The 15,040-nt window shown below is 34.4% G+C and overlaps 3 protein-coding genes across 3 annotated transcripts; 1 reads left to right on the top strand and 2 right to left on the bottom strand.

Annotated features, from left to right (window-relative positions):
* On the top strand, positions 1-2,013 carry LOC125675405 (uncharacterized). Its single transcript, XM_048913040.2, has 2 exons — positions 1-266; positions 1,550-2,013. Exons 1-2 carry the CDS (start codon positions 234-236, stop codon positions 1,856-1,858), a joined length of 342 nt encoding a protein of 113 aa, XP_048768997.2. The 5' UTR covers positions 1-233; the 3' UTR covers positions 1,859-2,013.
* A 7,358-nt stretch (positions 2,014-9,371) lies between these two features.
* LOC125675402 (complement C1q tumor necrosis factor-related protein 3-like) lies at positions 9,372-11,105 on the bottom strand. Its single transcript, XM_048913036.2, has 3 exons — positions 10,578-11,105; positions 9,929-10,071; positions 9,372-9,806 (listed from the first exon to the last, which is right to left on the bottom strand). Exons 1-3 carry the CDS (start codon positions 10,583-10,585, stop codon positions 9,412-9,414), a joined length of 546 nt encoding a protein of 181 aa, XP_048768993.2. The 5' UTR covers positions 10,586-11,105; the 3' UTR covers positions 9,372-9,411.
* Positions 11,106-11,879: 774 nt separating this feature from the next.
* Positions 11,880-14,761, bottom strand: LOC125676337 (complement C1q tumor necrosis factor-related protein 3-like). Its single transcript, XM_056158472.1, has 3 exons — positions 14,695-14,761; positions 14,037-14,179; positions 11,880-13,896 (listed from the first exon to the last, which is right to left on the bottom strand). Exons 1-3 carry the CDS (start codon positions 14,700-14,702, stop codon positions 13,526-13,528), a joined length of 522 nt encoding a protein of 173 aa, XP_056014447.1. The 5' UTR covers positions 14,703-14,761; the 3' UTR covers positions 11,880-13,525.
* Positions 14,762-15,040: the final 279 nt, after the last annotated feature.

Below are 15,040 nucleotides of genomic sequence, written 5' to 3'. Positions count from 1 at the left end.
AGTAAACACATCGTGCGCAACCTATCGCTGGGCGGATTCATAGTTTGGGATGAATCGAGGAAAGCGCTATCAATCGATTAGAGATTAACAATAGAGAAGGTCCCGCCTTTAATTAAAATGGGCGGTGTTTGTTCAGAATTTAATGTATAAATAAAACGATTTCTGAAGCCTTTGGAAAAAGACAACAGACGCATTGGTGCTTTATAGATAGGAAAAGGGGAAGAAAAGACAAGATGGAAAAAAAGGGAAAAAAAGACATGAAAGAGGTAAGTTATCATTCTTATTGCTACTGGTCATACCTTTGTTTCGTAATTAAACCTTCAGATTTTTTTTTACATCTTACGAGGATGCAGTACTGTTAGTGTTGCTTGATTTTTATTTATCATTTGCATTATGAATTTTATTTAAGTTGTCTGTTTAATTTCAAGTTAACGGAGTTCGCAAGTGATTTGGGGTTAATTATTGCGATTATATGCAAATAAGATGATTCAAATGCATGATATCGGTCGCGGTAGCTCATAATATTTGAATCTAAGAGGAATAAGCATCCCCTGCTAACGTTATATCGCAGTGCAATGTGAACTTTGACGTCACACAGACAGAGAAGACCAGGAAAACACACAAAATATATCATTTTGGCCTGCCAGAAAATGCAACATTATTTGCGATCTTTTTAAATATAGAATTGTTCATTTACATTAAATCTTATGATAGCATGTACCATTATCACCATTTAAACCCGACATAGTACAATATATACGCAATATCACATATAGCCACATATATGGTAATCGATGTGGCGTGACGTCATTTGGTATATTTTGGAAGACATGGCGCATGTTATGCTTCAATAGGCGGACTAAGCAACCCCCGGTGAAAATATGTTTTAATGAAACAGCAAAATTTGAAAATAATTGATATACCATTATTTTGCATATGCTATTGTTGTATCAGAGTTTGTTTTGATTGTTTTAACGATAGTGTCTTGTAAGAAAATATACGTTTTGTTTGAAATCATGGAAAAAATGTCTAACACAAAGTATGTCATTGTGTACGTTTGATTCCGTTGATTATCAATTTCATAGAAGGCTTAACAATTTAACAGTGTTGCAATCTTAAATAAAAAGAAAAAAAGTAATGCCATGTACAGTTGTAAAGGGACCGTGTTCCCATATGAAATTACAATATATAATATAAACTGTTTCTTAGTATGCTCAACCAATCAAATTGCGTGTTACAAGTAAAATTGAATTATATCAAAATATGAAACATACTTTACATGAATAAGTTAAAGGAATCATGAATCCTTGATTCTTGCAATTTCTCAACATCTCATGTAGCTATCCTTTTGTAAATGTTGCCGTTTAAGTGATATGTTTTTCATAATTTGGAAAATGTCTCCGGCGCGCCCTCCCCGATCACTGTATTCAGCCGTGTTTATAGATGTTTCTTCAATAGAATTGATTTATATAGTATACAACATTTCGGTAGGTATTTTTCATCAATTGCTACCTTTGAACAGGCTAAAAAAATTAACTTATTTTAATAGGACATCATCACGGCTGAGTGGAGTGATGTATCAGACGCAGGATATCCAGAACAACAGCTCACTAATTGGTTGTTTACACCGGATGGGGGTAATTTGCAGCCTCCAACAGAGCTATTCAAGCCCAAAGCTCTTTGCTATATCAACCAACAATTGGGAAGCGGAGCAATAGAATTGATCATTAAAATTATTGTCCAGCAAAATGGAGTTGCCAACTGCACCCATGCTCACATCACAAGCTTGCAAGGCTCCTATGCCCTGTTGAATAGTGTGGGGAATCAAACCGTGATGACCCCAGTCATTCCTTTTTGAAAAGTCATATGCTAAGCTGACACTACATATTTTCCTTGAAAAAGAAATGGTGGTGACAAAAAACAATATGCGATATCTTTTCTGTAATTAAAAAACCCCACTGAAAACGTAAAATATGTATGTTGCAAAAGTATGAATATAAAGCCAAAACTGTATTTGCTTTTGTAGTTTTTCTTTCTTTTTTAAGATATAATTACACTCCCATGACAAATTCACCCTTAGATACTGGAGAAAATACTGTCACGTAATCGTCAGTGAAAATGAATCTCGGACTCTGACCTCTCGCTAAATATGAATCACGCCTGTAAGTTATAAAACTTTTACCGTACTCATACTCAAACTCAGCCATGTTTGTTTTGAGTACAACTCCGGTCAAGCCCCAAAGCATACTCGAAAATATGAAAGGTGGATATACCGACCAGTTATCAATCTCATAACTCCCATAAGCAATACAAAATCAAGAGTTGGGAAAACATGGACCTCTGGATATACCAGCGATGGGATCAGTTTTTCGGGACGACCTGTTTCTTCTTCAGGAAGGTACAAAATGTTCATAGAAATGGAAACGGAATGAAAATGCAAACTGACACTAAGACTAAACTACAAAAGTTGATAACAAAGAAAACGTCTAAATATTGAAATGACCGAGTGTAATGTGGTGCAATACGAAAGAATTGAACTAATTTTAAAAACTAAATATCAAAACAAAGAATAGATGAACTAATCAGTGTAATTAGATAGTATGTTAACTTGTTGTAATGGCGGTTGATAATGAGTAGTTCGTACCTGGAGATGTTATGTACTGTGCTGAAAAATAAAAACATCAAATAGAATAATAATTCAATAAAATCTGGTATTGGAGCAAATCAATAACTTGAAACATAATAATTAGGTGATTAAACATGGATGTAATGAATACTAATAATAATGAATGATACGATTTTAACATAAATTGACTGCTAATGATGATGGTGTATAGAGATAAATTTAATGGCAAAAAGAAAGTGTAAAAGACACTGGGTAATAACTAGGGGAAGCTAGGCCACATTCATTCTGGTGAAGTTATCGCGTTTGTTAATGTCATTAAGGCTGAATGACTTCATTCTATGCATCCAGAATTTTTCCTTGTTTTTCACTTCACTGGACCGACAAAAATATGGTCATTGAAAAAATCTTTTCTAGTTGCACTTCAAAATATAAAATAGCAGAAGCGAATACAATGAAAAGGTTGCAGTTGTTTATTGCATAGTAGAGAGAAACAAAATATGCTAAAATGATTATCAATATTCAAAATTAAAATGAGTATTCAGAATCAAAAACCAAAATAAGCATTCAGAATCAAAATTAATAATTCAATAAATGGTTGTTATTATGAATAACTTCTCATATTGTTAGGCCGTTCATAGCACAGTTATTTTGACTACCTTTTTCTCCGTTTACCTGATCAAGATATAGGGCTCATGGCGAGTATGTCCGGTCGACAGGGGATGCTTACTCATCCAAGGCACCTGACCCCGGGATCATGAAACTGTCTTAAAGTTAAGTCAAATTTTTGACTTTAAATTAAAATTTTAACTTAGCTAAGATTGCTAACTTTAATGAACCACAAAATGAACTTAAGGAAATCCTAACTAAGATTGTCTTAAGGATATAAGAAATAAAAAACTTAATGACGACAGACCCAATTCGAAATTGTGCACGTCTGTGTATAAAGCTGCGCACATCACCATTTACATTCTCCATGCATTGTGACGTCACTTTAATTGTTTCATCACACTATGAACATGCGGACTGAACTTGAGACTGTATTTATTTCATTATACAAGTAATATATTTTATTTTAATCCATATTTCATATAAATTCCTCAATAAAAACAATATATATAGCGAGTTTCCGTAGCTTTGGTATCCGTGACTTTAAAAAAATGTTCGTGATTCTTCTGTGTTTTGGGTGTATCTTCTTTGATTATCCGTGTTTTCACAACATCTCGTGCTTATGTCATGAATTTCATAGATATGTACAACGAAATGGAAAAAAAATCTAGACTCTTTTGTTATCAAAATTTACTTCTGAATATAGTTTAATTGATATCATGAATATTCTTACTAATAGGAACTACTGCATTACTATATAAACCATTTACGGCATGCACTAGAAGCGTATTACCCAAAACCGACGATCGTATCTGTTTACAACGAACCGCAGAAAAGAGGGTAGAATTATATTTTAAAATCTTTCGACCATTCATTAAAATGACACGGTAAAATGAATAAAACCCATATCAATCAGCAACAACCGAAGAACAGAAGCAGAGCCGGGGGAGGTTAGTTTCTCTTTCGGCTGACAATAAACACGCTATCGCCCCCTACCCATTGGATAGATATTCTATTATACCAAAGCAGAATAATTCCTCTTCCGACAACGAAGCAGATCGTTCCTTTATATATGTTGGGAAGAGTTGCTTGAGTTGCTACGTTGAATATGCCGCAGGGCTTTGTATTTGACGTCACAATGCCGAATTGTGCGGAAAATCGATACCGCCGTTGAATAGTTTGAATACTATTATCCCTAGCGCAGATCGTAGCACAGAAGCGATCACACGGCAGAGGTACATATATTGTAACGAAAATAGTCGGCTTATCTTCATCTTTTGGTGTAGAGAAAAATACACTGATGTATAATAATGTAGACGTAAGTAATGTTTTTTTCTTCCTCCACATTGTCAACAAACTCAATCAGGTAAATACATGGGCTTCTGTAGTCGTAACTTTTATTGAAACGGTCGTACGTGTACGTGCTATTTTCACTTTTACATCTGCTTTACGAACTACGATCAGTTAGTGAAACGGACAATCGGGCTATCAACGCACATAAGTCATATTTATGCCTATTTGAATACGCCCGCTCTAAATTTTTCCGGGTTACCGGTGCTATTTTTCGATCACAGGGACTTGACTTTTTTCCTGTAAATAAACTTTTCACATGAATAGTTTGCTTACAGAACATTTTTCATTATACATGTAATTATGTTTATCAACGTCTAGAGCCTGTGTTTCGATCTACCGACGACTATTTTTTTTTTTAAAAAAACAAATGACTTGTCCACTTCTTGGTCGGGGTAGACGTCTTCAACGACGGACATTACGCTGATCTTTTCTTTCTCGCCTAAAAAATGCAATCAGTGCGGCCATTTTGAACGAACTAAGCGACAGTCCTAGAAAGTTAAGACAGTTCTAAGGCAGTCTTAAAATTTATGACAAAATATCAATCTTAACTGTAAGTGATTTTTTGCTATTCACTTTAAGGCCAGTCTTAAGATTTAAGTGCAACTTTATTGATTTAATTAAGACAATCTTTAAGTTTAACACAGTTTCTTGATCCAGGAGCCAGATATCATATTTGGTACATATCCAGGGTCCATGATTGACCAACTTTTTATAATTACTTAAGGTGGGTCCTTAGTCCTGGATTTTTGGGGTTTAGGTAGCATATTTTTTGTTTGGAATCAATAAATTAACATTCAAAGTAATGAAAAAAGGCAAAACAGTTAAGGGTTTCCATATTAATTTTCATTACATACACCACTAAAGTCATATACCCCGATGTAGATTTTTATGAAAATCATTGGAAACAATTATTGGTTGTTATTTTAATATAAAAACAACAAAATATTTTTTGAATTGCATTTATTTATCGGGAAACATGTCAATAACTAAAATGCATGTTATTTTCAATATGTTCATCAAGTTTTATAATAATATGTGCAAAATTATTGAATTAGCGTTATTCCCCAAAATGTTAAAAAAAAAAAAACAAATGTGGACGCATTTTCCTTATAGCATGGTTTACATATCATTTTTTCTGTTTATATTAGTAGAGTTACATCTGTTATAGTTATTCGTGGAAAAAAATCCATACCTTTCCTTAATAATTTCAAATATATAGCTTCCAGATTATGTATATCCCCATCAAAAACTTAAGTCTGTCACCATACAGCTGAGCTATTTAAAATCACTCGGGATTAAAATTTTACGTAATTTCATGAAAAGACACAGATAATGATTCCTTATCACCTTGGTAAAATGGTTGTCAAAAATAAAGGAAATCTATCGCATTATGGACTTGATAAATAATTGAATGAAAACAGAGTTATTGTCCTTGGATTCAATATTTTGAAACATATCATTCACTATTCAAATATAACTAAAAATTTTGAAATATTTTATGGCTAACAAGATTTTTTACAATAACTATTGAAAAAGATTCCAACAATATTTATGTTCCTATCATTAAATCATTGACTTTGCAAAATCCTATGACGTCACAGGGGTGTGGAACGACGTTAAAGGAGTTATGAGATTAATCACTGTTCGTTATCTTCACCTCTTTTCGAATCGATGTGGTAGTCTGAGTGATATGGAATTCCTACTAGCTCTGGCTAGTGGGTTAAACCTTTAGCTCGATTGATAGAGTGCTAAACAAGTGTGCCAGAAACCGGGTTCAAATCCCATCGGAGGCATAAAAATGTCTCTCTTTCATGAAAGGTAAAGATAATGAACTGTGATCAATCTGATACCTCTTATAAGCAATAACAAAACAGAGTTGGGTAAACACGGACCCTTGGATATACAAGAGGTGGGATCCGGTGCCTAGGAGGAGTAAGCATCCCCTGTCGACCGGCTACACTCGCCGTGAGCCCTATATCATGATCAGAAAAACGGAGTTATCCGTAAATAAAATCAGTGTACTAAGAATGTCCCCGGCTCTTCCGGGGTGCCAACACCCGTGGGCCAAAGTACTGAAGACAATCTCTCTCGCCTGCCAGAGATAACCCAGGTTCCAACATGGGCCCCATATGAAATGAAAGACATCACTGAGTCGTCCACGTCTGCTTCATACTTAGATATTTCATTGGATGTAGATATGAACTCAACTTTATGACAAACGGGATGATTTCATCTTCTGCATCGTCAACCTCCTATATTTATGTTGTAATACTCCATTATCAACTGCATATGTTGTTTATATCTCTCAACTAAGTCGATATCCAAAAGCTTGTTCTGCTTATGGTCCGTTTTTAAATTGAAGCAGGCTACTAAAAACAAGTTCATGGTGCAGGGGTTCCAACAATCTCATTTAAAGTCAGCGTTTCTAAAATTCTTTGGTCGTTATAGATTGTGTATTAGTGTGCATCAGGGTCTGTAAATCACGGGGAGCATTTTCATTATTCAGTTATCTAGAGTGTATATAACATACAGAATGTTTTTCGAGTTCATGTTATTGCACATTGAGTAACTACAGGATTTAGTCAGACGTTAATATTACAAACTTTTTCTTAAAAGAAACCTGTCCTCAACAGGATAGTGTTACATGTACATATAAAATAGTTAAAGGAACATGTTCTTAAGATGATGATATTAAAATGTATATATAAAATCAATATGGTTAAAATCAGATCCTATGAATCGCAAACATAGATCGTCACACTAGGCTCTGACGTAACTCCACAGATAGTCACGTTCGCATGACCTTTCGCTTGGGATATTCATAATAACTATACAAGAACTACGGATAACTCTGTTTACCTGATCAGCATATAGGGCTCACGGCGGGTGTGACCAGTCGACAGGGGATACAATATGTACCTACTCCTCCTAGGCACATGATCCCATCTCTATTATATCCAGGGTCCGTGTTTGCCCAACTATCTATTTTGTATTGCTTATAGGAGTTATGAGACGGATCACTGTTCGTTATCTTCACCTTTATCTACCCATCATATTTCGTCATACAGACAATGAAGGCTATTTAACCGGTACCCAGTCAATTCGTAAACGAGTTGTATAAACTTTACTCTCCATTATAAACTTGTATGCTCTCGCATAAGAATTGTTTTTAAACTTTCGTAACAGCCCCTAATCTAATTCATTCATACAAACAACAAAACTTAAGATATTGATTATAACCATATTTAGTACATTTTTAATCACGATTTATGTTTGAATGGGGATGGGTACTATTTAAATAGTTTTTAAAGATGACTGATGTGTTGAATTCAATTTTAAACATTTTCTAGTAAAAGAATAAAACCACAGAAAAATGAAATAGTACATGCCCTTCTGAAGAATAGAGATTGTTTGTTCATTATTGAAGCAATGAGGTTTTAATGAGAAAAAAGTTATCTTATGTTCCCGGCTGTTAGCGTTAATGCAGGATCAATATCTTATCATAATACGATACCATGTCAGAAAATAAAGAAGCACAATTTGTGACCATGGACATTACAACATACTGTTGGAAAAACTAAACACCAAAGACAAAGTAGTTGATGTTAATAAGGAACTCCAGTATGGTTTTGATATCCCTAAAACTCACAGCTTCAAATGATTTCCTTTGTTGACGTAGCCATGTTAGGTAGCCTATGGGGATTTAATAAATGTTTGAAGGTATGTTTGGACACAAATATAATAGGAAAATATGGAATTGTCTGGTATTGAATTTGAGATGGCAATGCAAAAATACAACGATATCAGACCTAAACGTGCACATGTTTTTGTGCGCCATAAATCGTAAATTGTAAAAGGTTTTTACAAGGGGTGGATCTGAAGCTCTCATCCGTCCAAATATTTTTTCAAAGAGCTACAGTTCTGCAACTAATTAAGGAAACAGATGTCTATGATGTAAAAACCAAGCCTTTACTTTATTGTGAGGAATGGTGTTGTAAAGTGGTGCAAGTTTTGATGCTGTTGATTTTTGGAAAACGTTTCAAGGTTTCAAATTGACTATTCTTTGATTTTTCAGAATATACATCAGATTGACATCAGTTCTCGTTTATTGTTTTGCGCATTGCATCTAAAGTTTCTCCTTCACAGCAGTCCTGGTCGAGGCCTCTGCTGGTGGACTGTTAGTCCCCGAGGGTCTCTACAGCCCAGTAGCTAAGTACTTATTTACTAGCTTGAAAATACGGATGTATATTTAATTGCCGTGATGAATTTAAGAAATTCATTTCAAAATTGAGGATTATCTCCCTCACGCAGAGCTCTTATCCTTAGACGAATTTGACTCCACTTTTTTGGCACACTGTTTTTCCCTATAATAGCTCTAAAACTTCATTGTTATTTCGGATTTCAAACATTTCGGTTGAGCATCATTGAAGAGACATTATTTGTCGAAATGCGCATCTGGTGCATCAAAATTGTTACCGTATAAGTTTTACATTGAAAACGTTACCTTTCCTTTGTGCTTGTTTTGTTATTATTTCTTAGATTAGAAGCTTACCGTACAGAAACAGCATTGTCGTGCGTGACATACATGTATATGTATTTCTTCCAAAACAGACACCGCCAATGTATCTTTCACATTTAATTCATGTTAAGAAATTGTAATTTTCCTGTTTGACACTTTACAATACAACTATCGACTTACAGAAATGTGAACTATGAAAGGTGAGGATAACGAACAGTGATGTCATTTCAACTGCAATAAAATTACTATAAACGAACAAAAGGCAACAGGGAAACGCATATATTTATTGTCAAATTGGATTGAATGGCTACAATTTAAAACCAGAAAAATATGAAAAATAACCACCATGTAGGTACTGTCCTTTGTAGTGTGTTCTGATCCACACTTGTTCTCTTTTCTTCATTTTGATGTTGACCGTGGATGAGCTTGTCAGGTAATAACCACTTTTCACCATGTTTCCATCAGCGTAATTATAAGCAACAACGTTACCATTCTTAACAATCTCTGTATGAAACTCCTTTCCCGAGTAAATTCGAACATTCCAGCTAAAGGAGTACATCCCATCCTCCGGAGCAGTAAATTTTCCCGTTTTTACGTCATATCCGGATCCTTCATTTAGCTTCACTGTGTCAAATTTAACCGAATTATGTTGTCCAAGATTTGATATTGAATTCTTTAGCAGGGCTTGGAATGCGACAACACCTACAACAGAGTATATTGTACAACAAAGGAAATATTATACGCCATTATAGATAATACCTATCTTTCACAAATCAGGTTCATTAATCCTAAAATGTTATGTAAAGTTACCTAAATTCACTCACCTTTGTTTCCACAAGATTTTTCTTTGTATCCCAGCCCATTGCATATTGTGTGATAGTTTTTGTATTTGGTCACGATCTGTTGGGGTGTGTCAGATAGTGTGGCAGTGAACTGCACGGTGAGAAATAGTGACAATAGGAAAAATCTGCAATAAATGAACAAATAATGATAATAGACAAAACAATCCTGGAAAAAATGAAGAGACTGGTCAGATAAATTATGATAACAGAACAAAACTCAGTAATAAATAAACAGAGTGGTCAGACAAAAAGTGATAATACAAAACAAACCTGGAAAAATGAAGAGACTTGTCAGACACCTCAATTCGTGATATCCAACAACTAGAATAGGGAGATTTTAAGTGACTTCAACTTAAATCCTTTACATGAAATTCAGTTCATAAAAACAATATATCCTAATCCATCTGATGATGGGGGAAATTATAATATACGACGGAAGTTTGAATACTACATGTAACTACGTATTTTTTCAAAACAAAGAAATTTTTTCATCAGAAGCATTTTTTTCCCAGTTGAATTGCTTGGACAAATTGGTGAGATTGAATGAATTGATTATATACGATTATATTAGCGGTTTAAAAATCGAAAGTTGTGTAAATAGAGGACTGAGTTTAACGTTATTACTACTTACCTGTACATATTCTATCGTAATAAAATGATGTCAACAAATATCCAGAGATAGAAATGGTCAAGATTTCTTACCTTAACGAAGAAAAAGCTAGCACTTATATATACATTGTGTACTGCATTAAAAAGACATATGATACGTGGTTTTCGTGATAAACACTAAACGTAAAGATAATCGATATAAGCACATACTTATTTAAAACACGGATGTTGTGATACGTGATATTTAAATAATAATAGACATGAACCCGTGCATACATGTGTGAATAAAAGACCTTCGGTAAAAATTCAGACATTGGAATGTTTTTGAAGCCTTAGTCGAATTAATGTAGAAATTACACGTACTATCATTAATTGCCAGGCGGTTTCTTGTGATTGTGTTTTGTATGATAGTAGAAACTCTTGCATATTGAATAATGCATAAATCTGATGTTTCGATATAAATAAAGCAGTTTTGAAATTTTATTAAACTATCTTATCTTCGAGACATGCTTCTAGATCGTCAAAAGTGGCTGACGTATAGCAACACAATTTGATTATTGATCGGAATAGTATTTCATTCATGTATACATTAAATACATACATAAATAGGATTGAGCATCAAGTACAATGCCTATACACGTCCTCTCCATTGGTCACAGGTCAGTTATGACAGAATGTAGTTAATATACTAGAAAAAAGATTGGAAAATAGAAATGTTTAATCATAAGAGAAGAGAAGAAAATGTTATAGATAAGGGGGATCAAATTGGGTAACGGTTCTGATAAGAATTAAACAAAGTTGATTAATAGTTTGAATAAAACATCAGAGAAAAGAATGAAATAATAATATATGAAGGTAGGACATAGTTGGTTGACAGTTCTTATAAAAATGAAAGGTAAAAATAACGAACAGTGATAAATCTCCTAACTCCTATATGCAATACAAAGGAGATAGTTGGGAAAACACGGACCCCTGGATTTACCAGAGGTGGGATCAGATGCCTAGGAAGAGTAAGCATTCCCTGTCGACCGGTCACACCCGCCGTGAGCCCTATATCTTATTTGTGCACATACCGGTACATCAGATATACATTCATATTTTATACAGAGAAAAATAAAATAAAAAAGAGACAAAGTATAAGCTAAAGGTAAGTGGACGATATATATATATATAGAGAGAGAGAGAGAGAGAGAGAGAGTGTGTGTGTGTGTGTGTGTGTGTGTGTGTGTGTGTGTGTGTGTGTGTGTGTGTGTGTGTGTGTGTGTGTGTGTGTGTGTGTGTGTGTAGCGGGCAGTCGGGATTAGGAGCCCTGGTTCGAATCCCGTTTGGTCCGTTGCATTTTTTCCTAACCTGTTACACAAAAAATATTGAAAAATAAAGAGGAAAGTTGGATGTTTCTCGAGGTTTTCACGAGTGTCCAAACGGCGGCTATCAGACGTAATATAATATAATCTGATGTCACAAACAAATCTGCGCTGTACAAGACCTAACAACAAGAAGATCAGCAGAATGACCCTACAACAAAAGCAACATGAATTATCTATATTGTCAGACACATCTCTCTCTCTCTCTCTCTCTCTCTCTCTCTCTCTCTCTCTCTCTCTGGACGATGCAAACTGTTTAGTGAGGACGTCCTCATAATGTATAGAAGAGAATCAGTCCTAATACGGTCTACAAAATTCACCAAAATGTCATCGGGTTCGTCGAATGTGTGATGGCGTTTGTGACTCGTGAATAACGTTATTTGACATGGTATGGGGAATTACCTTAAAGGGATTGGTTCACGATTTTTCATAAAAATGTTTTTCATTTTTGATCGTAAACATTAAAAACATAACTCATTTAATGTTTACAGCCAAAATTTTGACCTTCTGAATGCAAGAATAAAAGCAATATTTAGCCTTAAATCTGTGTTATGTAAACAAAGACTCGAGTCTTTTTATGTATACAAACAAACAAGTGAAATATTGAATTTGTAATATAAAGCATCTTCATTTTGCATAGTCACAAATTTTAACTTTTACATGTACCCCACAAATGCTTGAAATGTGAAAGATATAATAAACTTGGATCGATATCCATTCCTTTTGAAAATTTCGTAAACAATAACATACCATAACCTTTGTTTACATAACAAATAATATACTTTCTAAAATCAGCTCCTGTGATGATGTATCACCTTAATTTTTATGTGAAATCTTTTAAACACATTACACATTAGATTTTTATCATTAAAAGTGAAAAACAAAATTTGGGGGGAAATCGTGAATCAGTCCCGTTAAGGTTAGATATGGATGTATTATACATGCTAATTTCAAATTATCCTCTCCAGGTTGCAAAGTATTTGTATTCTTCATTAATGCGTAGACAGTCAGTTATTTTCAAAAATTAAAAATGTATATTATGTGTATATATATCAATGTTTGCATACATATGGTGTTATATTTTCCACATCATCTCATAAAACACATTGATACACTGCAGGTATTTACTTACAACATGTATGTATGTTTTCATGCGCACTCGTGACAGAAGGTTCGCCCATCTATTTAATAATATGATAATGTGATAATGTGAATATCACTCGGATGCTAAAAGATAACAATTACGTATCGGAGATGTACGTGTTACCTGTCGAAGCTACCCGCACAGGTAAATCGAAGACACTGACGTGAAGTGAAGCGTAGCAAAACTCGTGCCCTTATATACCCTGCGAACCCTGAAACATATAGCAATAGAACGTCCAACTAATATGGTGGATAAGCAGTGAAATATGGCGGACACATAGAATTCTACTATATATATTAGTTTATGTCAGCTTTAACCTCCAAAACGTTTTAATGTAAAGCATGCCATTTTAGCTGCAACACAGTGATCAAAAGAAAAAAGGCAATTTATTTCCAAGTGATTCGCATACCTTTATTGTCGAATTAAACTTAATGACTACAGTTTAAAGCCAGAAAAATATGACTAAAACTCGCCGTGCATGTATCGTCTGTGATTGTGGTGTGCTCTTATCCACACCTGTTCTCTTTTCTTCATTTTGATGTTGACCGTGGACGAGCTCGTCAGGTGATAGCCACTCTTCACTATTGTACCATCAGCGTAATTCTTTGCAACGACATCACCATTCTTTACAATCTCCGTATGAAACTCTTTTCCCGAGTTAACCAGAACATTCCAGCTAAAGGAGTACACCCCATCCTCCGGAGCAGTAAATTTTCCTGTTTTTACGTCATATCCTGATCCTTCATTTAGCTTCAATGTGTCAAATATAACCGGCTGGGATTTTCCAAGATTAGATATGTGTTTCTGAAGCAAGGCTTGGAATGCGACAACACCTACAACAGAGTACAAAATACAACAAAGACAGAATAAGACATTATCAGTAATACTAAACTTTCATAAATCAGGTTCCTTAATGATTAAATATACAGGTATCAAAATAAAAGAATTAATAAACTTATTCAAGTTCACCCACCCCTGTTTGCACAAGGTTTGTCTCTGTATCCCAGGCCAGTGCATATTGTGTGATAGTTTTTGTATTTGGTCACGATCTGATGTGGTGTGTCAGATAGTGTAGCAGTGAACTGCACTGTGAGAAACAGGGATAACAAAAAAAACCTGTAATAAATGTATAGAGTGGTCAGACAAAAACCTGCAACAAATGAATAGAGTGGTCAGATAGATAAGTGATACAATGTAAGAGAAAACGTCCTCAATAAATCAACAGGGTGGCCAAATAGTGATAATCGGATAAACCTGTAATAAAGACAGGGTGGTCACACAATATGGTAATCATTACAGTTTATGATATCCAACAACTAGAAGAGTGAGATTTTAACGTCAATTTATCATAAGACCGTCACCTAAAATTCAGTTTCCGAAAATGTGATTTCCTAATTAATTTGATCATGATGAAAATAATGAGACACGACAGGAGATCAAATACTGCATAGAACTAGGTATTTCTTTTTATTAAAACGGGCGACATTTTTTCATCAGATACATGTTTTTCAGTTGATTTGCATCAAGAAATTGGTGAAATTGAATGAATTGATTATATACGATTATATTGACGATTTAGAAATGAAAAGTTGTGTAAACATTTGATTGAGTATAACGCTATTACAACATACCTGTACATATTAGATCGTACTGAAATGATCTCAACAAATAGTCAGAGATAGAAATGGTTAAGACTTCCTACCTGAACGACGAGAAAGCTAGCTCTTATATATGCATTGTGTATTGCATTAAAAAGACATATGATACGTGGTTTTCGTGATAAACACCAAACGTAAAGACAATTGATATCAGCACATACCTATTTAAAACGCGGATGTTATGTTACATGATCGGTTAATGATTTTAGACATTTACTCATGCTTACACGGGTGGATAAAAGGTAACTAGAAACATTTAAAAATTGGAATTTTGAAGCCTTAATAAGATAAAGGTAAACAATACATGTATTTCGTTCTT

This window comes from Ostrea edulis, chromosome 3, assembly GCF_947568905.1.
Source record: "Ostrea edulis chromosome 3, xbOstEdul1.1, whole genome shotgun sequence".
Lineage (NCBI taxonomy): Eukaryota > Metazoa > Mollusca > Bivalvia > Ostreida > Ostreidae > Ostrea > Ostrea edulis.
Note: the sequence above shows the minus strand (reverse complement) of the source record. Positions and strands in the feature narration are given on the sequence as shown.